Here is a 26076-nt window from a genome sequence, read left to right as displayed (position 1 = left end):
TTCAATGTATTTTTTTCTCAAATTTGAGTATAAAACAAGAAAAAAGTCCTACATGTTTGCTAGCAAGTCACAGTCTGAGATTTCCTGTATGAACACTTCATACATATTTCTTTGGTTTGCTCTCTTTCTTTCCCCTCCTTTTCCTAGATTTAGAGAAAGTCCAGAGAAGGGCAGCTAAAAATGATCAAAGGACTTATGAAGATATTAAAATGGCCTGAACTTTTAAGATTGGAGATAAGGACATTAAAGGACAAGATGTCAGGGTTTAGAGAAACACAAAGGGGGTGGATAAAGTGACTGAAGAACTGTTGGTGACCAAATCCTGAAATACAAGAATTGATAGGAGAGCAGCACAAGGCTGGTAGAAGAGAGAGCACTTTAAGAAAGGATAATTTAAAAGTTGGTAAAGGGCATCTGATATGTTCTCCTGCCAGATATGCTTATGATGTCAGAGGATCCAGAAAGGTTTTAGGCAGTTTAACAAACAATAAATTCATAAATCATAGTTTTTTTAAGGCTGGAAAAGACCACCAAGATCAACAAGTCCAACCTCTGACAGGTCTCCATGGTCAACCAGACCACAATGCTAGGTGCCACACCCATTCATTTCTTGAACACTTTCAGATATAATGACTCCACCACTTCCCTGGGCAGCCTTTTCCAATGGCTGACAATCCTTTCAGTGAAGAAATGCTTCTTGATGTCCAAAAATTCTCCTCAAGGTCCAAGTAGATACTGAAAGGATGAATCAGAGATGCACTTCTCTTGAACACAATCATGGGTGCCAGGGCAGTATTAGGAAAATAGAAAATGAAAAATGGCCAGGTTCATGAGATTTCCATAAACAGGACCTCCTACTGCCTCCGTGACAGATTAGCAGGAGAGATGGGCAACTGTCTGATTCAGAAGGAACTGTCCTATGTCTTTATGCTCCTGTTTTTACATAGCAGTGCAGCTATAAAAATACTCCTGACTTCTCATTGGCTTTCAGTGCAACTAAAAATGCAATTAAAAATTTCCTTTTTTATTTCTTTACTACATATGAATAAATAATACGAAAATACATTAATATATATTTTATACCACATATTACAAAGAAAAGTACTAATTAGAAATAATGATACTTTTTCTGGCATTAAGAGGTAGCCATCCAGGCCAGACCCCAAAAAAAAAAAAAAAGATAGTTTCCCTATGGGGTAGTTTATTGTGGAGCAGAGGCAGGGAGAAAAAAAAGGAAAAACAAATCAAGAGAGTCAAAGCCTAAAATATTGCAGTATGGCATCAAAACTCTTGAAATACTGAATTAATTATGGGCTGACAGATTTGAAAAAACAAGACTATGCTCATAAGACAAAGCTTATTCAACATAAATAGGTGATGAGAGTATTACACTATGAACTCACAGATCAGATGATAACCAATAATTAACTCTGAAATCAAAGATCCTCCTAGTTCACAAGCAACCACTAAGCCTAGACAGACAGACTAGGGTTAGATATTGCTCCATTCATAAAACCTTTTGTGAAAGCTTGCATCCAGCCATGTGAAACAAAATGTTTTGACACTCTGGGTCCAAGGATTTGTCTTGCATGTGACTTCCTACACCATCTTGAAACTTGACTTTTATCCTACATATTTGCTCAGCCTTCTTCCAGATTGGAAAGCAATTGCTTCTTCATGGGACTACATAAAGACATGGGATGTTTAAAATCTTCCCAGTTATTTAAGCAATCCATCTTCTCCTCGTTTATCCTAGCATGAGAACCAACTCTGCAATCTCCACTAATTTATATATTATATGCCATTTTCAAAATTACATAAGGGAATAGAAGTTTAATACAGCAGTAAGTAAATATAACTTGATTAATCTAAATTTAGTTAAAAATACCCCCTGCAATCAACTACTCTACACAAATTTGTACCACAGACTTCAAAGGAAAGCCCATCCTTCACAGCTGATGCCCTTATCTACACTGAATCATCACGTGTGACTAGTTTTTAAAAGTCAGACAGTAAGAACCAGAATTTTTTGGTCTTTTTTCAGGAAATGGTATGCCAAGGCTACACATACATCAAAATATTCATTAGACATGTTTAGATTTCCAAAGAGAACCCAATCCTAGAACACACTGTATGTAAGGTGAAGGCATCTAGACTACACCTCACCCAAACCTACCACGCAACAGCAGTCTGCTGAAGAGTACTTATATTGCCATTGTGCTGTTCCCATAATTTATTTATTCATGGGGCATGAGTGTTTCCACCTTGAAGATTCATTTGTGCTTGAGCACCATGGACAGAAACACCTTCCAGGGGACTGTCAGAGCACTTTGCTCACACTGAGCAGGTGTCCAGAACAGTACAAACACACACAGAGGGCCACGGGCACTTTCCTCTGGGAAGGCACCTCTTCCCTTTGGCTGATCTTACATTTCTGGGAGCGATATGTGAAACAATCTGCCCAGCATGTCGTGGGGTAATGAGGTGCAGAAGCTCAGTTTGCTATGAATACTGTGTATCTCCTGCCAAAAATAGGGGCCTGTATAATTTATTGATCCATCAACACTCATCTTCTGCAAAGAGGTCTACTCTTGGACTTTGCAGAGATTGACAATGAAAAGAAAAAGCAAAACAGAATAAATAAATACTAGAAGAGAACTAACACAGAAGATTAAGCTTGAGAAATAAACAGTTTTTAAAGAAGAGGTGATCTCACTGATCTAAGAGTCATAGCACAATGGCTTATATTATAATGTGCGGGTGGCTGTATTGCTTGACTAGCTGAAATTTCATACAGCTACAGTGAAATTATCATTTATCCAAAATGCTGATGTACTGTGAGCACCTTGCAGGCCAAAGCTCTATCATGATTGAAAACCACAGGTGCACTTCGGTGCAGCCACATTCACAAATTTAGCAATCATTGTTCAGCGCATTCAAAAAGAAAAAAAGACTTGGTAACAGGAGGTTGAAGAACAACTTAGGCCAGGTAGCACCACTTCTGTGCACTCCACTGCTCTGTTATCTGCCAACAATCAAGAGAAACAGAGATGCTTTTTAAAGATTGCAGTCCTTACACAGAAATGTCCACTGATTAATTCCTCAGGCAACTAAAGGTGTAACAAAAATACCAAAGTGGCAGTTCGTTATGCCCGTAGACTGTTTCTTCTATGCAAAATACAAAGAAGTGTCCCAAAAGCCTCTGAAGTGATTAGTCCAAATCTATGATTTCATACTTTTAAGTCAGTCTCTTCCAAGGTAATAATCACACAGTAATGTAATCTCAGACTTTGTGAAACTACTCTAGAAATTAAATCTTTTTGAAGAATTTCATATCAATGAGTCATGCAAAGTTTTAAACATCAACTAGTTCTGTTCAACAATGTCACATTTCTTACTCAATGTAAAGAAAAAAAAAAACAAAAAACAAATCAGGAAGAAAGATTCTCAGATGCCTTTAAAGGTTCTTCAGAAAACAAACTTATCCTTGCCAGACACTGGAAGATGATGAACTGCATCCAGTGGTTTCTCCACTTCTTCACTGAGTGTCAGTTTGTGTCTCTCAATACTAAAATGTTAAAGGAAAACAGGACAGGAGCCAGCCTTTAGGCCTGTCACCACAGGCAACTCTAACAGAATTCCTCTGATATCATCTTAAACCTCCATCTTCTAAAAAACCTTACCAATCCTAGAGTTCAGTTTTCCAGGCTAAATTTCTTTATAGACAGCTCTATCTATGCCATTATTTTCAGTTAGTTTCATTAATTACTTAACATGCCTCACTGGTATCACCTCTACAGATATTTTTACTCCTATTTCTTCTTTCAGTCTTTGTTTACATTTGGTACATAAATGAAACAAGTGCTTCTGATCTTCTTTTATATAATATCATTATGCAACAAGTGACCAAAACCAGAGAAGGAATGAAAGCAAAGTAGTGTCACCATGGTCCTACACAGGCATAACTCCCTGTTCTCCACTGAGAATGCCTCATCTGGAACATCCTAATCTCTCATTTTTTTCTTTCATTAAATAGATGACCTGGTGCTACAATGAGTCTATAACATCTTTCTCCTCTTCATTTGTTCATAACAGGCAAACAAACTCACAGCAGCTAGTTTTATTAGTCCTTAATTGAGCAAATCCCATAACTGTTCTGAGTTTGATCCCCACCTACCACAGCACCAGTCCAGCAGTTCCTATCTGTCACTGCCACCACCCCACCTAGGGACACAGCCGCTACTGGTACTATACAACATATATGACCAGCACTGTGAAATTGCATTTCTGCTCCCACAGTTCTTCCACATCCCAGTTCCTTCTCTGCCTTGCTTCTGTAGCAGCAGGGTTGCCTAGAAGTGTCTTGTCATCAAACTTACCTGACATGCCTTTACTTTACTGTACAAAACTCCTCAGTAATTACATTAAATGAGGCAGATCTCAAGACTGATACTTAGAGAATATATCCCAGAGTGGAGGGAGATAAGTATTAAATACTTTCTAATAAAAATATTTTTTCTCTCAACTACCTTTCCAGTGCAAAGTGCTTTCCAAATCATGCTCAGTAATGAAATGTAAACAGGCAAAATTACTTACAAAAATTAATAACAGAAGATAGGTTTCCGCTCATTCTGTCCCAGGGCATGTCTTACTATGATATCCTTAACTCTGACTATTTATAGGAAGTATGAAATAGCCTTGTTAATCTGGTCAACTCAAACCAACTCTAATGAAGCTAGAGCCTGACTTCACAAACTAATACACATGCCTAAAACTGGGTTTGTAACCCTGTAGAGATGGAGCTAGTTAAACAATGATGACATGATGCTTAGTATGCTTCCTACAGAGCACAGATGCTTACCCTGCCTGCTGCTCTTCTCCATGGCTCTGCATCTGAGAGTCAGGACTGGCCATTAAGAAGGTTGTTGGACCAGACTGCAGATTTAGTGTTCCACTAACATTTTGAGCAATTGTTCCATAACTGTAGACAAAAAAAAAGACAAATACCCTGCCAGACTCACCAGATGGCTATTAATGCAACAGTCAAAGTCTCTACTTGCAAGTAATTGCTATTACAGCCAAAAGTTTGCATACTAGAATTTTTAAGCTTATTTTCTCTTAAGTTTAAGAAAAACTTCAAAAGGGTAGTGAGGGTCAGGATATTATGAATATCTTTCTGGTGAAAATACTAGTGGAATAATTTTCCAATTTTGATCAGTAATACATTCCCATAATTACCTAAAGTCTCCACAAGAATACAGAATACTGACAGGAAAGCCTGATTTGGGCATTTTCATTTACAATTAATTAAGTTCTTGCACAATCACCATGCTGATTACAATGTATGACTCCCTTCCTAAACACATACAAAGAGGCACATTTTTTTCCAGTAGATGAGGCAGAATAACCAATAATCTTTGGGTTTAAGTTGTAAAGAGTTCTGTTAACTCTTTCTATTACCAAGTGTATGGACTGAAAACCTACTGAAAATGTAGCAAATGAGCAAATTAATTATTCATCTTGTGAATCATGATTTTTATTTCACAGTCTCACTCTTCACACATTTAGAAATTGCCTAGGGAAAGATGGGCATGAGGTACAGGGGAATTACTGTCATTTCATGTTAAATCCAAAATATTTTTACAGAGCTATTTTATGGTCTTAGAACTTCAGAAAATAAAGGGTTCACTTGTTCTCCTTTTCAGGAAATCTTTTTCTAGCAATTTGTCCTCTTTTTAATGATCTGCCCATAATTTTGAACAAGATTTTGTATTGAAGTAAAAATAAAGTCAGACCTCCTCCTGATCATTCTCTGAACATGATTGACATAATGAAATATAACAAAATTACTGGAAGCTGCTCTTCTCTGCTATCTCCAAATAGCTACAGAACACTCAGCAGCTGTATCAGCTTCCACTCACTGCCTCAAGTTCCTAAAACTCAGCTATGAACTGTGAACAAGTGCATCTTTCCACACCCATCGTCCTTGCTTCAAGCAGCAATCACACAGAAATAAAAGCAGATTAAATACTAAAAACAGCTTTGTACTGTGCATAAACCTTGCCAGTTTAAGTATTTACGTACAAACTGATGGAAGTTTTCTGGTCAATACTTTTTTATAGAACAGCTGGCAACATCTCCAGGTCAGGGGCAGATTTAAGAGACTGGTTCTGCAAGGTCAGTGATTAGGCTCAGAATTGTGCTCTTACAGTTGCTGTGATACTTCTCCTTGTAATTTTTATATTTCTGATCACTGTTGGCAAAAAATTATGTGAAATGTAAAGTCTATGCACAGTCCAAGGGCAAAAATTTCTTATTAATAGCTCGTATTTTTAAGAATGGAAGTAACACTATCTTAACAGACAAAAAATTTCAACAGTGCTTAACTCCAATATTAGTGAGCTCAGTGTGTTTTCAAATGCATTGCTTAATTCAAGTACACATGTTTGTTAATAATAAAATGAAGATATGTATGAGAAAGACAAATGAAAGCCAAGTGTCTCTTTTTCAGCATTTAGATTTTCAGAATGGAAATTATGATCTACATGTTTCAAACTGCGGAATTGGGGTTTTTAAGACAGACTTGATTTTCTCTGTGCAGTTCTCCCCAAGTTCAAATCTGGGACCTGACCCTCCAGACCGACAACCTTAACATCCCACGTTCAGGACAAAGTGTGTTTTTTAAGCTGCAAATTTTTTCACCAGCATATAAACAAACCTTGGAAACTCAAAAAGTTTTTATTGTATCATCTAATCACCAGCCAAAGTTATCCCATTACATATCCTAAATTATGACTACATGAATAGTCCTCTGTGTGCATGGGTGTGTAAAAACATGTGTATATATATATTTACACACAGATGGAAGCAAGTGCATAAGAAACCCCTTCCTCATCGAGTCCCTCTAGGGAAGTCATGAACAAATTAATTTTAGCATGAGTTTTCAGTTTACTGAGCTCTCTGGAATACTGCCAAGCATCTGTGTGGTGAAAAGCACAGGAAATCTGATGAGATCACTCATTTTGGAGGACTGCAGAGCCAAGGCCTGTATATTCAAGCACAACAGAACTGCAGTTCCAGTACTACACTTAGACACTTCCACATTCATTATGAGTTGCTCTTCATGACAAAACAAAACATAATTTCAGCACAGGTTTTTTCTGAGTTAAAGCAGAAATCTACACACCTACACACAGAGTGTCTGTTATGTCCATTAATGCCTTCACCTAACAAATCTAATCCTTTAACTCAAGCATTTAATTATTTAGAAATTTCTCTACCAAAACACTGTAAATAACCTCTTCAAAGAACCTTTATCTCATTACTCATTTTCTGAGGTGGAGAGTATTTTTTTTATTTCTCCAGGTTTTAAAGCAGGTTTCCTAGGAAATAATTTCAGCCACCCTGACATGGGTCAGCTTATTCCATGAACTGGGATATCACAGGAGTATCAAGCCAATGCAATAACAACCATGTGTTGACCATTATATGGCCAAGTTGGCATATAATGATATAGATCATGTGGTTACTTTAATACTTGAAGCATTGCTTGTCTGTACAAAAGTAGATGCTGTCAGGAGAATGACACTCTTGATACTTTTCATCAATAATTGACCAGAGCATGTACCACTTTACTGACCAAGTATTTCCAGAATGTTCTGTATGCGAGTTACAAGTCTAGTTCTAATCAATTCACAACCTTCTACAGTCATTTGGAGAATGACAAAAATAAACTAGGTGCATGAAATGCAAAACATAAACCTTAACATCACTGACATTAATAGTTTCCTTTGAAGTCAATTTAAATGAAAATAGACTGGGGGACAATATTAAAATTTTTTGCTTTTTTTTTTTCCTTAGGTGGTAATAAACATTTTTTCTTCAAACTTTGAAAGGGAGGATGCTACTACCACTGTAAATACATAACTATGATGGCAATTTAAAAATAGCTTTAACTGTGCTTTTTTTCCCAACAGAATTTTGCCATGCAATTTAAACAAGTACAGTCCAGGAATAATTCATAGTTATTTTCTTATCAACAGAAAATAGTAGAGCTCTTTCAAACTATGTAGTAAGCAATCTGCATTCCTTCCCATTAATGTTCTTGAGCCAAAATTCTAGAGAAATATGGTAAACATTCAGATGGGTACTAATTATATAAATCACTTATTTAATCCTCCTAGGTGAATAAGCTGGAAATAAAACAACACAAAACATAGTCTTTCCATATGAAATAAGAGTCTATGCTCCTGTTTTGAAGATAACCAAAGGTACCCATCTCATTTTAGGTTCAGGAGGACAGTTTTCATAAGGAGCCCACATAAAGTAAGACACAGATAGGATGCTATGCAACTTTTGCATAATTCATTGCCATAATTCATCATAGCATTAGCTGTTTATTGCAGTGTCCAATATATAATATCTAGTTTTCAAAAGAAAACATTCACTAATGTCATTTCTTCAGAAGTCTTATATGGAAAATTAATTTAAACATTAAGCCTACAACGAGGATCAAAGTTCTAGAACACTTTCAGAATTGTACCAGTAAGTGGACTTCAGAATTAACTACCCCTATTAGCAAAACAAAAGAAGATATGATTATTTTATTTCTTCCTATATCAAAACATATATTTGGTTGGAGGCATGGAAATGAATTATGCCCCATCATTCATTCCAGGTAAGGAGGGGAAGTATTGTAAAATAAGTGGTGGTATGAACCCTAAGTACAAAAGCACTAGATCAGCTTTTTCACTTTTTTCCCCAAACTAGATCTCAGGTGGATAGTCATGCCCAATAATACCAATCTCACAACAGACATTCAGAGTAGTTTTCTAAAGAACATAAACTTCTTATGCTATTCAATGGTTAAGACCAAGAAATGATACAAGGCCACCTACTTTTACTTGCTGTTCAGCTTACAGAAAAAAACTCTTAGTCTGAGCAGCAGACATTAGCATATTGCCTAATATCCAGCAATCTCTTGTGAGAAATTGAGACATCTTTTATTAGATAAAGTAACATAAAACTTGTGGAAACTTCTCCTTCTTGCCCCCAACCAGCTTGGAAAATCATTTGTTCTCCAGGAAAATAAAAGTCTGAGCAAAATATTTGCCCCTTTTTTTGCAATGGAACACATATTCCTTGACATGTTGAGAGAAACTTTCAAAGTCTCAAACTCTTAAAGTGGCTCAAAGTCACTGTCAAACCTGTGTTCTATGCAACTTTGGGGAAACGTAATTTAAAAATGGCAGTAGTTATGATCACCCAAAAATATCAAAATAATTACTTTTATTTTAGGGGAATCCCACATTTTAATATTTGGAAGAAAGCAAACGAATTAAAAACTATTTCACACTAGAAGATAATATATTTTTGAACTTCAGAGCTTAACTAACAAAGTAAATGATTATGAATTCTGTTGGCAGGGATTATGCAAACTGAAATGAAAAACAGTTTCTTTATTTCAAGTAATTGAGAAAAACAGATGGAAAGCACAAAACGGAAGACTAAAATTATCTGGAGCACTGGAATTGGCAAACACTTTACCTGGCTGAAAGACTTCCAAGCTCTCATACTTTCTCCTCCTAAATGTGCAGCTATTAAGAATCCATCCTTTCCTATGGGCTGAAAGAATACAGAAAATCCCTGAGTCTGTCAAAGCACCTGGTATCTTAGAAGTCAGTTCCATCTCTATTGCCAGTAGAACTATCTTTGAATCCTAACTTTCTTGCAGAAGAGAGATAGTTTACTCCAAATAAGCACAGTGGAGAAGCAAAGGCATACTGGTGTTCCTTTCTCTCTGGTGTTTCATGTATAACTGCCATGTAGTCCACAGGACTGGGAAGTGGATTTACTGGCTGCATCCTAACATGCTGGGAAAAACACGGTGTGAAATGTTAGTGTGGCATTTTACTTCTCCCAAAAGAGCTCAGGACATAAGTTATGATCCCAGGGATTATCTGTGAACTGTGTTTAAGCTGTATTCATGAATAAATAACATCCAGGAGAGGGTAAACAAAGACATTCTTACACTCCATGGGTTCTTAAATAATTTGCTTCTCATTTATATCTGCATAACACCCAGGAGTAAAAGTTCTGAAAGTAATTAAATTGTTCTGTGTGATATAAGTGCAAATGAAATCAAAAGCCAAACTCCTGTACTTGTAGAAGCAACAGTATCAAAGATGACTTAGAAAGGCAATAAGGAGCTGCAGAGAAGATTGAAAAGGAAATGATTGCATGGTCCAAGTCTTAGGTATAGCTGGCAAATCAATGCCTTGCAATGAGAATTGCTGTATTCCTCCAGCAGCAACTGAGTCTCCAGAAAAGCATATGTTATTCCTAATCTTTCAAGAGCTGCTCCCAATGCTACATGTTAAATCAGACTACATTTCTATCTATTCTTCATGCAAAATAAAAACAGGATGGAAGAATAAATGTACTTCTGTTTTTTCTGAGTGTAGCAGAATCCGTTTAGTTTGTTTTCACTTTTACCGTTCCAAATGTTTCACAGCAAACTTGCAAACTCCAATTCCAATGAACTTATATTGCTTTTGCTCTTTTAAATACATTTTTTCCTCATTACATCCATTAATGGAAGAATGCCTCTTACTCAGACAAAGGATTTAAAGGAATGAAGAAGACAAAGCACATAAATTAATTTTCTTTTCTAAACATAGTTTTTCTTAGGCACAGGCAGCAGTGAATCAATATCAGCAGAACAGGTTGATGAAAATCAATGTATAAAATAAATACCTTGATTTTCCATTTACAAATCTAGCCTCAAGACTTGCATGAAGGTTGCAGAACTAGGAGACTCAGTACAACTCATTTAACAAAAGTATTGCCTAGAACAGAAAAAAACCTCTTTTCTCCAGTCATGCTGCCCACAATAAACACAGAGGGAGACTGAATAGAACACCAGGGGAAAATGGTGCCACTGGGATAAAAGGTTTTCACTGCAATTCACATTTTGGAAAGCTCCATGGTGAAATGGCAGCAGGAGCAGAGCTAGACTTTAAGCTAAGCAACTGAATTCAGTCATTTTCTTGCTTTAGAAATGTTTCCTAATGCACAAGAGCAAACCCTTATTAATGAATTCTATGCAACTCAGAACAGAAGGAAAAGCAACTAAAAAATGGTAATATCTCAAAAAAGTGGAACATAACAGACCTATTAAAAAGAACTTTTTTTCCAGCCACAGGTTTAAATAGTCAAAAAATAACCCCAGTGCTGAAGCTGTCTTTTATACTCTGCAGTTGGACCTGTAAAGTGTCACTGGGGTTTCTTCAGTGAAACATCACACTACTGGGAAGAGACAATCATATTTTTGTGATAAATTCATACTGGACCTGTTTCATTTCTTTTCTCTGTTGGTTTATGGGCATCTGTTCATCAGAATTTATTCCAAATATATTCAAGGTGCCCTGGGATTATAGGCCTTGAAGTCACTTTCTCTTCATAATTATTGATCTAATCAAGAAATGAAACTTTATACTGGAAAGACCAACATTAGGGACAAGAACCTCAGACATAAACTGCAAGGTATGGCCTTAGACAGTATATGCCTCTCTCTGAGAGGGAAAAGGACATTGGGGATAAGCTCCTTCCTTCCTTTTCCTTGGATTCTTTTTTTTTCCTTCATTTCTGCCAACACAGTCATTCTTAGACTATGACATGACAACAGACTAGGGTTTTTTGATTCCTCTCATGACTTCTGCATTTGACTTCAAATTTAACCTTAATTTCCCTGTGTTTACAACAATTTTACACCACACAGACTTGGAATATCTCACTTATCTTCTCCTAGGAAATATTTCAATAGTTGCACTGTACTATATAAATATTCAAAATGACATGCAAACCTGAATTATTAAGCATGTAATGCGCTTCACTGTCTGTCATTCAAGTGACTTGTTACTTCACAAATTAAATCAAACACTAATGTCCATCTAAAATCATCTGTACCTTATTGTCTAGTTTGACTATTTGCTTCAGAAATTTCTGCTTTCAGGATGATGATGACTTACTATTTAATCATGGATTTCCAGACAGAAACAGCAACAAGAAAACCTTATACTAATCTTAGTCTTTTAAAAGATGATGTTTGGTTTTTTTAAACAAAAGAGTAACCTTGCAGGAAAAGATGCAATTCTCTGGGAGTGATTTTGAATTTTTCATTTCAAAACATAAAAAAGTAAACATTCAAAATTAGAGATTAATTGCCTGAAACTGTGACAAGAAAAATTGTGGATTTTCTTTGCAGGGTAAAAAGTTAGTTAGGGATTTCTGGTCCCTTGAGGAAAACCTGAAATATTATATTTAATAGTAATTTAAATCAAAGCTTCATTCTGCCATGGTAATTTCTGCAACACCTGAAATCTACAGGCTATTTTTTATACAGATTGTGAAGATTTATTAGCTTTAGGAGACCTTTAAGTAGGCTCTGGGAGCACTTCTTGTCTTCCCTTCAACATCGCACAGAAAACTAGACAATGAGCATTTGGATGTCAGAAAAAAGACAACTTTCTTGTGGAAAAAATTAACACAACTGAGTATACCAAACAGGCAACCTGGACTACTCCTGTGTTCCTAACATCTCTGGGGCATGAATGACAGTGTTCAAACATATTAAGTTACATTAGTTCCTGGGAAGCTCTACTATTTTGGTCCTCAAGCACTGCACAGATGAAATGTACACTGTAAAAATCCAGATTTACCTGTTTACACTTTGAAAATTTGGACACAAAAGTCCTTTCATTATGTACCTATGATATTCCAATGATGACTAATTCTAGGAACAGTTTCACATGCACAGCTGGTCCTGCAAGACTTGCTAATTAAATATCAAGATAAGTAATTAGACTCTCAAGGGTTCTGAAATTATAGAAGTCCTGAAAGGTGCTGAGGTAATACTTATCATTCCTGACAGATCTAAAAACACAGCAACAAGCACAGTGCACCTGTAAATGAATGACTAATGAAATGGTAAAACTATGGACATAAGGCTTCTATCTATATATACAATGTGTGCAGGGCAGAGGTGTAAGTCCCCAGCAGAACAGCAGAAGTTATGTCAAAAGCAGTGAAATAGCAAGGCCATTTAATGATAGACAGTGATTTGACAACATATTTTATGCATCACTTCACATACATAGTTTAGTCCAGCTATGTCTGTCCACATAAAATTATAACCTCTTCCCCCCCACCACCCCAAAAAATTGCATATATAGTCACATGAACTTCTGTATATGCTTAGATGTAGACACACAGATGTGTATGTGAAAGGTAAAAATGATACTATGTTTTGGTGTTTTGCCTTCCTTTATAATACTGATCTTCCTGATCACAGATGCTTTATAGTTAACTGATGAAAAGTACTTCAGAAGAATCAAGTTATTATTAATGTTGTATATGTGGCCAAATACCTCTTTTTTACCTTAAAGTGATAATCAGTGCATATATGTCAGCAATAATAAGTATTCTTATAAGCAAAATCTTGCACATTACAGTCCCGTCCAGCAGGCAAGGTTGTTAATTGGTGCCAGCTATTAAATGAAAAAAAGCTTTATATTTCTCACAGGAACATGTAATTGGAGTAAAGGAGGACACCATAACAATTATATGTAAAACTTATGCTAGTTGGAATTTTATAAAAACATTAACCAAAGACATGTAAGTACAGAAAATTTCAGCTCTTTGGATTTTTCCCCTGGTAAAACTAGAAATGGTATGAAATGGCACCTTGCACAGAGAAAAAAGGAACTGTTCATAGAGATCCTTGTTATTCCTCAGTATTCACAAGTACAAATGAACAAGAGATTTCCCAATATAGACCTATCATGTCTAGTTTCATTTTAGCTACAAAAAAAATCTGTGGTGTAAACATGTGACATATTGTGCTGAAAATGGCAGCTGGACTAGTATTTGACATAGGTGAAAAGAGAAAGATGGGAGTGAAAATTTTACATTAGTTGCAAGGTTTCTTCATGTGTTTGGAGCACAAAGCAAAGCTCCTCTTCATTTATGCTTACTGGAAACTATGGTAGCTACCAGGTGTTGTGATGCCTGCAGAAAACAACAGATAAGGATCACCAGCCAGGGGAATTGTTAGGCCCTGAAATTAAACAGGATGCTGCAGTTGTTCATTTCCTACAACCTAGTGTTATGCAAATCACATCTAAAAACTGGGGACAAGAAATGGACTTGCAGACCACAATAAAAATAGACACCAAGGTCAATAAAGGCCAAAATGAGGTGTCCGAATAAAACACTCTGTAACCTTATGCCATGATTAGATGTTCAGGAAAGTGATATTTTATATAGCCAAATATAAGTAAGCAAATACATAACTTCTAAAAATCAATACAAATAAAGGGAAAACTTTCATGCTATTTTTCTTTGGAAAAAGATCTCCATTCAAGAAAAAAATAATTAAGAGAGTGAGATTAAAAGGAAAAACTATACAAAAGCATATTCAGCTTTCCTTTGACTGACTTTAAAAATTAATTACAAGAATGTTATTAATAGATGTTGAAATTCTAGTCCACATAAAAAAGGCTAAATATCATTATTACTTCTTTCAGGTGGTAAAAATGATGATTGTGGTTGTGCTGACATTTGCTGTCTGCTGGCTGCCCTACCACATTTACTTCATAGTTACTGGGATTTATCAACAATTAAATCGGTGGAAATACATTCAGCAAATCTATTTAGCCAGTTTCTGGCTTGCCATGAGTTCTACAATGTACAATCCCATTATCTACTGCTGTCTTAATAAGAGGTAAGAGCTGGTTATGAAACAAGGTGCGTAACTTCACCAAGAACAAATTGCTTATATGGAAAAAAAAAGGAATAGAATTTTCACTAAAGTAGTTTTCAGTTAGTAGGAAAGAAAACAAAATGCAAAAAAAAAAAAAAAAAATCACCTTTCTTTAGGTTTGTAATTGAAAAGAATCCCCAAAACCCCAAAGGAGGACTTGCAGTAAATATTTCGGTCTACTTAAAATTTCAGAGCAAAATTCAGCTTTCAGAAACCAGTCCTTTCCATGTCCACCTGCAAAATGAAAAAAAATGCCATAGCAGTTTAATGTCTTTTGGTTTACAAAATATTAAAATAAAGAAGGCAGTAGTAAACAATATAGAATGCAAGCTGTATGTTCACTAATTGTAGCCCAAATTTTGTTTTGCTGGAAGAATTTAATATAAAATGTAATTTACTGTGTTTTGTGTATCTCAGCATGAGATTTCTTCTGTGCTCCAAGATCTGCAACAGGCTGACAAATATTATACAAATGTTTATATTCTCATTACTTAATACCAAATTACAGTATTGTTTGACAGCAACACATTATGCTCTGAATTTCAAAGGCACTGCATCTGCTGAGTTTGGTGATGTTTTACAGATACTTGCTATTCTGAGACTACTTTTTGCAGAATGGACTCAAGTCTGATTTCAATTCATAGGACCAGGATCTACACAATCATCATCCTGGCCATCCTCTTTGCCAGTATTTCTTCTAACACTATTGGATAAAGATCACCAAGAACAATTAATTACTTCACAAATCAGTCAGTATGAATCAATATTGAATAAGCAATCTTAAATATTGTTTCAAATCTCTTAACTTAGCAGCCAGTGCCAAGTTTAATTATTGCCAAACCTTATACCAACAGTGCAAGGTGTTTCTAAACCCCCACTAAAGATCATACGGTACCTGACAAAAGGAGTCTAATCAAAAATAAGTGAACAAATCCTAACGAGTTTTTATTGGTGTAAAAACACTGGCATCTTTCTCCCTGATGAGAATAACTTACAGTGATTAACATTCATGATCTTTTAAAAAGACAAGGTAATGACTAAATTCGTAGAGGCTTTTGCCTCTTTTCATCATTTACAACTGTTTAAAGATGAGGTAAAGTTTTAGCATGCCAGAACAAAATCATAACTCAAATGGCAAATTTTCCATTAATTTCAACAGAACACAGATTTCAGTAAGTGTCCAGAGTCTGCAAAATCAAAGGCAAGGAAGAATGAGGCCTCGTATTTTTCAATTACTACTACAAACCTTCTAAACCAATCCTATTTTCTTCCAAAACTTTTTATGCCACAGTTACAAAAGTATTCATAAAAAAATAATATCTCTGATATGGCTTATGTTGACACTTGCAAACTGAAAAATTAAATGTCTGGATTAAAGAATACAGCCAAAGAAAAATTACTATTTTGAGACATACTAAAGATCACCTTGTTCAGAATTTGATGCAAGAATGAAATCCTGGTGACAGTTATCTTATAATTAAGTTCCATATTGAAATGAAGATACCAGAATGTCTGCTTCCTTTTCATTAAGTAGGAAAATAGATCTTGTTGCTGGGAGTCAGATAAATTCATGCCTCTGCTGGATTTAGTATCAGACAGAGAACATCTATCCCCAGCCTCATCTTCCAGGCTAATTAGGATATTACGTATCTAGATAAAGAGAGCATTATTTCGAGATGAAGAAATAAACATGCCCTGAATTAGAAAGAGGATGGAAGGTACCAAGAAAAGTAATACAGTTTAAAGGTGTTTTGGTTTTACAATTCCTATCACAAAATCCATTTCCATTAGAGGTTCTTTCAGTATTTTTCCAAAATATGAACTTGTAAACAGAGGATGCTAAATAGCAACCTACTTGCTTGGTTGTCATCATGTGAGAACTCCACAGCAAACTTAAAAATTTGAGGAAGGAAAAGTCACTTCTGTGAGATCCATTAACTTTAACTGAACACCTTTATCTGCATTTTTACCTGCAGTCTACATGTGGTAGTTGATTGCTTCAAAAAACTTACAGACAGGATAAACCACAGAGCTGACTGTTAAAAACAAAACAAGAGAAGCAAGACAAGTGAGAAAGTCAGATAAGCTTTAGGTCTAGGTGAAAAGGCGTTCTTTTTCCAGTTAGACACAGATACAACAGGGAATTGCTTTTCTAATATGTTAAACTTTTATTCTGGAAATGCATACATGCAAAACATAACAATGGTCTTTAAGGTGAATCCCTGCCTCTGTATATGTGTATTGCAAACACTGATGCTCGAGCCTCAAAATGCCTGTTTGTATATTGCTCAAATTCAGATTTCAGCTTTCTAGGGGCCTCTTAATAATTAAAAAATTATTTTCCATATATTTTAAATGAATTTATTATGAATGAATTATTAATCATTACAGCATTCCCATACAGGTATCTGTAGGGAATATGGAAAGGGATATGGAAATTTGGCAACTGGGATGATGTTTTAGACAAAAGAATATTACAAAGTTTCTTGCTGAAGTAAGATGAAAATATATGTGCAGATTTCATTAGAGGTCAAATCAAAACAATTTCTGTGGAGACAGTTCTATGAAAATTAGTGTTTGTTTATTATGCACAGACAAAGGACAGGAAATTCATTCTAAGGAAAATACCACTGTTAAAATGCAGGGAGAGTATATAGAAAATCAGAAACCGAAATGAGTTGTTACCACTATCTTTTTTGCCCTACTCAGACTTCAGTCAAGTAAATTGCCACTGACTTCACCATATCCAGACTGAAGGGCAGGATAATTGGCCAAGTCAGTGTCCTGCCAGCAGTGTGTATGTTTTCAGAAGAAGGCCTGGGGCTGCCTCTCTCAAGCACAGGCTTTCACCAGGCTTCTTTCCTCCTAGGTTCCGAGCTGGCTTCAAGCGAGCCTTCCGCTGGTGCCCTTTCATTGAGGTGTCCAGCTACGATGAGCTGGAGCTAAAGGCAGCCAGGTTCCACCCCACCCGGCAAAGCAGCCTCTATGCTGTGTCCAGGATGGACTCCAGCATGACAGTGGTGTTTGACACTAATGATGGGGACAGCATGCACACCAGCCATAAGAAAAGAGCAGCTCCAAGGGACCTGAACATCAATGGTTGTTCACAAAGGAATTCCAAGCCTGTCTCCACGGCCTCAAGCCTCATCAGCTCACTGCACACATCAGCAGATGTTTATTCTTGAATATTTCACTTTGCTAGAAGGGTGACAGTAGACAACGTTCTATTACTTTGGGACTTGGTATTCATTCCACAGGAAAGCAAACCAGATTCCAACAATAAACCCCAGTTACAAATATTGTGAGACTTTTGTGAATCTCTTACTTTTTTTTGGTTTGGAAATAAAGGGGAGTTTAAAGACATATGTATGTCTCAGTCCAAAAGCATAGTTGCACCTTATGCACAACAATGTTTGTAGGAATTAGCCAAAATAAACCAATGGCATAAAAAACTTTGTTTTAGTTGTCTCTGACCTGTGGCATTTATGTCTGACTTATTGAAATGTAACAGGCTCCTTTACTTATTGAAACAGAAATGCCCAGTGTTTTCCATTATGAGTGTATTAATTCCACAGTAACAAAATTACATGAGATTTGATTATAAAAATGAATTTATAATGAGTACCTAATGAGCCCCAAGTCTATTAAACTGGCTTACAATTTAGCCCCATTCCCAGACAAACAGATAAAATTAAGTTCATGTGAATACAGTACAGCTCTGTCTGCAACAGTAAAATTTTGCAAATATATATGAGAACAGGAGAACATGACAAAGAGCCTAAGTTAAATTCTACCAAAGTTTGCATATTAGTAAACATTAGACACTAATGGGATCTCTAATGCTTCCAGAGGAATATATTGCTTTGATGAATGTCTCATAGGTTTGTATCTTAGTATTAAGGGCAAGGTCTGTCTCCAGTGACCTTAACAGAATCTTTCTGATTGACTTTAGAAAGGCCAAAAGATTAAAAGCTGGAGATTCAGATATGAAAAAAAATACCACTGTGGCAATGAACTCTTCTCTGCGGAAGATTAAGTAACAAGATGCATGATGAAAAACTTCCAGTGGAAAAAAATATTTGGGCTCTTCAAGAATTTTCCACAACTTAATGCATGTAAAAATAATCCTGCTCCTGCCTCTGAAAATACACTAGGCATTCTTACACAGATACGTTCCCACTGAATTCAGACAAAATCCACTTACCAACACTGTTGCAGAGCAAGCTGAATGTAACAAAAAAGGGAAAAGGGACTACAGAGCAGACTTTTAATTAAATGACTATCATTTGCACAGATAGACTGGTTACAAAAATGTTTGTTGTCAAACGGTTAACAAAAATAGAAGCAAAAGAATGCGAATGTCTTCCTGAGTTAGCCAAACCAGCACACAACAGTGTATATCTGGCTGAACCCAACACAGTACCAAAGCTAAGGAATTGAAAAAGAGAAGTTTGAAGAGAGAAAGGCTTGAGCTGGCTTTAGTCCACATTCCTTCCCAGCAACTGGGGATGATCAGCATTGTGACAGTGAGTATATCAGACAAGACTAGTAAAACACAAATCTTTCATGATTTGTGATTCATGTATATAGTCAGTTCTTATCTTCTGCTGAGTGTAACTTGTACTTGTATAGTGATTTCAGTACACTGTGGTATCACTTACTAAATCAAAATCCTGCATAAGGTAAAATATCCTCAAATACATAAACCTGATACATTAAACTACCCATGTATGGAATAACTGAAGAGCCTGGTCACAGACTATTATACTCTTATAGAAGCATATCACAATTCCAGACTCACACCTTTTCTATCTATGGCCTGATCTTAAATCAACTGAAACAAACAGCTCTGTTCATTAATGACTTTCCTTTTAAATGTCAGTCCATGCTTTTCAACATTCTGCTCCTCTAAAAAAACAAGTATTTTCCAACATTGTGATTATTATACTCCCACTTCTGCTTGTTTGTAATTTTTTTAAGTGTGTAGTAATCCAGAAAGTGTTATGCAATGCCTATAAAATACTTCTAAATTTTTTCCCCTGAAATATTGGTTTAAGAACTTAAAAATCTTCACAGGTTTTAACAACTCTGTTGAGAGGATCCAGGATAGCCACATACAAAAAAAACATGACCCTAAGTATATTGACTAATGGTCATGTACTACAAACACATGCTGTAAAGTTGCTCATGTACAACTTCTAAGAAACATACATAGAGAAAATGTATACTTGTTAAATAAACAGTCTTTTCTAACTATGGCTATTACAAAATCAGTGTTGATAAATTTATTGTTTTTAAATGTAGAGTATTAAAAAAAATGAAAAATCTGTATATACAAATACAGCAGCATAAATGTTTTAAAACATCTTCATGTAACTTTTAGGATTCCTCATTGACAAATATCAATAAAACAAAGGTGGCTTCCTCACACTTGTACCTCTAGTGAAACAATTTCACTTGATGTGTTTTACGATGTGACCCCCTGAACAACTACACCATTGATCATCTCGCTATATTTTGGTGGGTTAGAGGCATCAACAACACGCTCACCATTCCTGTAGTTCTTCTCTGAAGTCACAGGATATTCCTGTACAACAAATGAAGAAATCTGTGCCTGTAATTTCAGCATTGCTTTAACAAAACGTTACAGTGATACATGGTGCAAATCAAACTCTGTGTGTCAGCCCTCAAGAACATGCAGAGTTACACAGTTAAAAAGCAGCACAGCAAAAGCTGTGACTGACAGCAGCTTCCATGTGAATTACTAATTCAGAACAGACATTTTCAGCAAGTGGCCTGGTCACTAAAAATTCCTTATAGGCCTACTGACATCCCTCAATGAGTGTAGAGGAAATCAGGTCATCCTCATCCTTGAGTCACTAAGACTGCTCAAAGCAGCAGTGGGCATGCAGAGCACGTGCTCTTGTGTGATTGCTGGTGAAGCACTGTGGCTGTCTCATGTCTGCAACCTTCAACACACATTCTTTAATTTTTCTAGGAGTGAGTTAAGGAAAACAGACAGATATACAGCTAGCTTCTTACCAAGAAGGGTACAAATAATACTCTAAAACAGCATCAGAAAAGGTCTTCTGACCTTGAAATCTTCTGAAACATGTTAGTCCTTCTCACTATAACAGTTCATAGTACTTCAGCCAAGGCTCCTACTGGAGTCCGCCTCTGAAATGTATATGTGATGAAGAGGTACCATTGCTCTCTGAACAGCCATTTTGCAGGGAGATACCTTTAGTAGAGAACAGGTTTAACTTTCACATCACCAAAGACAAAAATATCATCATCAGTTTACTCTGTCATTCCCTTGACATTGGCTAAACCTAAAAAAAAAAAAAAAAAAAAAAAAGAAAAAAAAGAGAAAAAATAGAAAAGAAAACAAAACACAGTCAAACCATTTTATAAAGTTAAACACAACTATTTCAACAATAAAAAAAACCTCCTCATTTCTTGTCTCAAAGTCTTTGTGGTGGTGCATTCTCCCCCACACTCCTCCTTGGAACTACTCTACAACCTCAGAAATCCCCACTGGGTCTTGGTCTTTGTATGAGGAGTTGGCTGGTCAAGCTTCCCTTGACCATATGGGAACTCTTGTGTGGTTAAGCTTGGAACATCCCTGAGATAAAGGACAAGAGCACAGTCTCCTACTTACAGCCTTGAGACTTGCCCTGGACCATAACCCAAGGGGAAAAGGACCATTGTGATTGGAGTTTTGAAAATAATTTGAAATTGTATTGGAAACAATTTGGAATTGTTTTGGAAACTCCAATGCTTACTGATCTGAGGATGGAAATTTGAAAGACAACATTTTGCTACCCTATAAATAGGGGTCCTAAGTGAGGCCCTTTGAGCTTCCCTGGACTTCAGTGGGATACACCAGAATCTCCCTGTGGGTGGGATGGCTCTCAGAGCTTGCAAATTCTCATGTTTGTGAGAAAGATGATGACATGGCATAGGCTGATAAAGTCTCTCTCGTTGAGCCTCAACCCTCATCCACTGAGAAAAGCCAAGGCACTCGACATGGGTATTTGACTGAAATCAGACGCAATTTTTCACAGGTACTTCTGTACACATTTCATTATGTCTGTGTGCATGCGTGTGTGTGACTTGATTTAAATACCCTATAGCAAGTAAAGCATAAATACTGACATGTCAGAACGATAATTAAGTAACTGCTGCAATTTTAGTCAATTTTATTGAATTACTTTATAAATGCTGAATTAGTCAATTGATTAAGTACTACTTAAATCCTTTAAACATGAAATGTTGATCTAAGGCTAAGTTTGTCAATGAGGTCCACTCTGAACCTTGTGACTGTGAGAAAGTCTTCCTTACCCTTTGTACCCTTACCACTTGCATTCCTTGCCTCCATGCAAATAATTCTAATGATTTTAAAACAACATTCCTTTGTATGCTTCATTTACATAGTAAATAATAGAGAATATTGCCATTAAACTTTGTTGCACTTTCACACATTTATATTAGAACTTACTTCTGTCAATACCTGTGATAGTGATTTTTTAAGCTACCTAAACCACTCAATTGTAAAAAATTGGCATAGTCAGTAGAATACTAAATCAGGATTTGCAACAGTCTTCCACATAAAAGCATGATCTTGAGAGGAAAAATGAACTCCAGGCAAGTTCAGGGTACTCAGACAGGATGCATTCAGCAGATTGCAGCCTGGATCTCTTTGGCAGGAATCCCTTGACAGCCTTCCTTCCAGTTCACTTACAGCACATTTTCAAGGTTGGGAGGCACTGGCAGACCTGCACAGTGTGAGCTATTTGCAGCATGTTTACATCTGGCAACTAAATGCATCACTGAGGAGGGTCACTGTTCAATACCAGCATATATTTTCAAAAATAACATACAGAAGGAACTGATTAAAAAAATAATAAAAAATAAAAAATAGCAAAACAGGTTTTAGAAGTTGGTGCTTTTATCTAAAAAAAAAACCATTCAGGTATTTTGGAGGTGGAAGTTTCTTCTTTAATACTGGGGAATTTTTTCCACACCAGTGAAGAGAACCTATTTCACTGATATGAATTTCAAAACCTTTCAGGCTATGCCTACCAGGATACAGAATTTAGAGAAACTCTTGTTCCTTTTGCATTTATTTCAAGGCTTTTGAAGTGCCTATTTCAAGTAGAAATTTACTGCTGAACTTCCTCCTCTAACTCAAGATGAGTTAGAGCTGTTTGTTAAAGGATCCCTCCAAAGATTGCTACAAAAGATGCAGGAGGTACTACTAGGGATATATCTGGATACACAGGATATACCATTTACAAATATCTTGTGAGTTTCCTGTATAAAATAATACATTCAGTTAAATTTGTGTCTTCCTGTTCATGAGCAGATTCAAGTGCTTCTATGTTCATAAATCAAAATGATCTGTTGAGACCAGTCAAAGATAATTCTTTATCAGTCCATGAGTAGTTGCTGTGGGTATTTAAATACAAATTGTATTTAGATGGGCTCATATATCACATGGGATGTAGTTACTAGCTAATTGAATTGCTTCTCTCTCATCTATAAAACTGAAGCATGCATGCTGTATTACAACTGGAATCATATTTCCCAAAGCAAAGGTTTAAGCTTACAAATACCAAACCTGTCTGAGTACTTTGTAGCAGCCCCCGGAATCACCATTCCTAAGTTTCACAACAATGAGTTTTTCATTGCAATATTTGAGATGCAAATGGGAAAAGGGATACCATGAACAATTACATGAACTGTACTTCCCAAGCACACTTACTATGAAAATTCATGTTTCCCAGTTTGCTTGGATTTACACACTTGAAATTTTAAAAAGCCCAAAACCAACCAAGTAATAATTTAATCATTAGGCATTCACCAATTAAATCCTACAAATCTGCCAAAACTTGAAATGCTCAACAGCTCTTCTACAACATTGCCCACAAATTCATATGCAAATGAAAGTAACAAATGAAGTCTGTAGATATTATACACATCAAGACTTCAGCCAAGCTCCTTATTGAATGAAAGGGAAAACATTCTGGACAGCATCTCCAGATCTGCAGTTTCTGCCACATGAGGTCTGACCAAGGACAGCAAAATGTTCCAGCATCAAAGGACTTCACAGAGCAGCCCAGCCAGCAGCTCTTTCCTATTCGCAATACTGAAATGTATATCTTGTATGACAACTGAAAAATTTAAGGCATCAAGGAACACCTCCAAGATCAAAGGTACAGCTTTGCCTCAACCTGAAGTTCTATTCAGTAGTATCTTATACTAAGCAAAGTAAGCTTTTATTCATAATAAAATACTCTAATTCTAATATATTCACAGCCATCATTCGTTTGAATGAGTTTGGAACCTTGAAAACATTTAGACAAATTCATCACCAAGAAGGGATGGGCCAGGTGAGGTGGCTCATTTGGAGCAGTTCTCCTGAGGACTGGTAACTTCAACAAGGCAGAAACAAGTGATCATAGAAGCGTTATGATCTTCACTTCTCATCCTGTGTATGCCCTGCGCCACAGCACCCTCATGGCTACTAAGTCATGTGATTGTTGCCACCCAGCCAGCCTAATGTGTACGGGGTAGGAGGACCAGTACTAACAGAGTAGGAGAAAGCAGTCAAACAGCTTACTCCTGGCCCCAAAAACCCTTTTTGTAGCTTGTAAGACCCTAACTCTAACAGGATGTAGAGATACTTCAGAGCTAGAAGCAGATAAGCTGAGGTACAAAAATCAGCACAGAGCTCTGTGACAGCTAAAATTTACTTTACTACCACAAGTAAACTTGCCCATGCTGGTATTTGGCTAGACCATTTCTACTATCCCTAATCATACACATCCCACTCATAAGTACATGTAGCTACCTCCACATTCCAAAGCAATTCTTAGTCTAATGTGTACCAGGGATAAAAAAAATAAAATAAAAAAAAAATCAGTCTAACCATCTGCCAAGCTCTCAAAAAAGGAAAGGACAGAACTCTTCACACACCCTACACACCTCCCATCTTACTACCAAAACAAGAGCCTCCTTTCAACCAGAGAGAAGCCTGACCCTAAGGCCATGAGGGAGCTGTGGTGCAACCTGACGGATTTCCCAGCATGGCTGCAAGGCTGCAAGCTCTGACACAGAGTTCCACACCTTACCTCTGAATAGACCTAAATACCTGAAAGAGCCAGGAGTGATAATCCTAATTGCCTTCTACCAAATAATTCCATTTGCCTTGCCTGCCACAGTGAAATACCAGGGTGGGTGTCTCACATAAATTCTTTGAAACAGAATTACTAAATTCTTTGCTAAAATTGCTAAATTCTTTGAAATAGAGCAAATAATGGACATATACACACACAAGTTCCAGGATAGGAAATTGACCCTGAATGAAATCCCCAAGTTTCATCCACAGAAAAGACCTATGCAATTCCCCAGTGCACCTTGGAACCTCAGCACTGGTTTTGGGGCCCATTCACAGAGCTCAGATGCCTGCAAGAATTTTTAAGTAATATTAATAAACATCCAACAAGAATTCAGAGATAAGATATTGGGACGACCAAATAGTTGAATGCTAATAATCTTCCCACCTTCTTCCACTGGCAGGTGAGTATTTCAACAGAAACCCATATGGATGTGTCAGAGGTTGATATGATAGAGAAAAGTGTGCTAATCATATCATTTTGAGATATAACTTTGAGGGGATCTGGATGACCATTTGCCTAATCAACATAATGTGACCTTCAGCCTGAAGCACATGTTCCTGTTCTACTGAAAAACTTTGCCTGGGAACTAATAATTGCATAAGGGCCTTAAGTCTTTTGAGGCCTCTGAGGACGTGACAAAGGAACTTGGCATTCAGGTACCAAAATACTCAGGAGCCACTGGCTTTAGGGGTAATTGAAAACAGAAAAAAACTCCTCTTACACAGGGCACCATATGTTTCTGGATATATTCAAACAGCTGTCCATGTTTTAATTGACAAAGCCCTGCTAGCGTTATTCTGTCTTTCCGATCACTGCAAAAGCTCCTAATTAAGGTCAAACACTAAATTAACTTTGCTAAAGAGGTAGAGTACATATCAGGGCTGTTAATTCTGCAAGATCTACAATTCCTGCCTGAACCTAAGGGTAGAGAAAAATGGAATAGATTAGAATAAGAAGCTAATCTTTTGCCTGACAAATTTGACAAATTTGCCTGACAAATTGACAATTTGCTTGTGAATTTGAAATTCTGAAAAGCATTGTCTCTGGAGGGATGTTCACCAGTGTTGGGGA

General features: G+C 36.5%; 1 protein-coding gene and 1 long non-coding RNA gene across 3 annotated transcripts in view; one reads left to right on the top strand and one right to left on the bottom strand.

Annotated features, from left to right (window-relative positions):
- Window positions 1-20266, top strand: part of TACR3 (tachykinin receptor 3) — a 38679-nt gene extending 18413 nt beyond the window's left edge. Inside the window, exons 4-5 of the mRNA XM_015624683.3 lie at window positions 14586-14782; window positions 17691-20266. Of these exons, the coding sequence (XP_015480169.1) occupies window positions 14586-14782; window positions 17691-18006 (513 nt within the window). The 3' untranslated portion in view covers window positions 18007-20266. The remainder of the gene's footprint in view (window positions 1-14585; window positions 14783-17690) is intronic.
- LOC117244290 overlaps window positions 1-26076 on the bottom strand; it is a 77125-nt gene that overhangs the window by 17772 nt on the left and 33277 nt on the right. The window lies entirely within an intron of this gene.

The sequence above is a fragment of the Parus major genome, chromosome 4 (genome assembly GCF_001522545.3).
Source record: "Parus major isolate Abel chromosome 4, Parus_major1.1, whole genome shotgun sequence".
Taxonomy (NCBI): domain Eukaryota; kingdom Metazoa; phylum Chordata; class Aves; order Passeriformes; family Paridae; genus Parus; species Parus major.
Note: the sequence above shows the minus strand (reverse complement) of the source record. Positions and strands in the feature narration are given on the sequence as shown.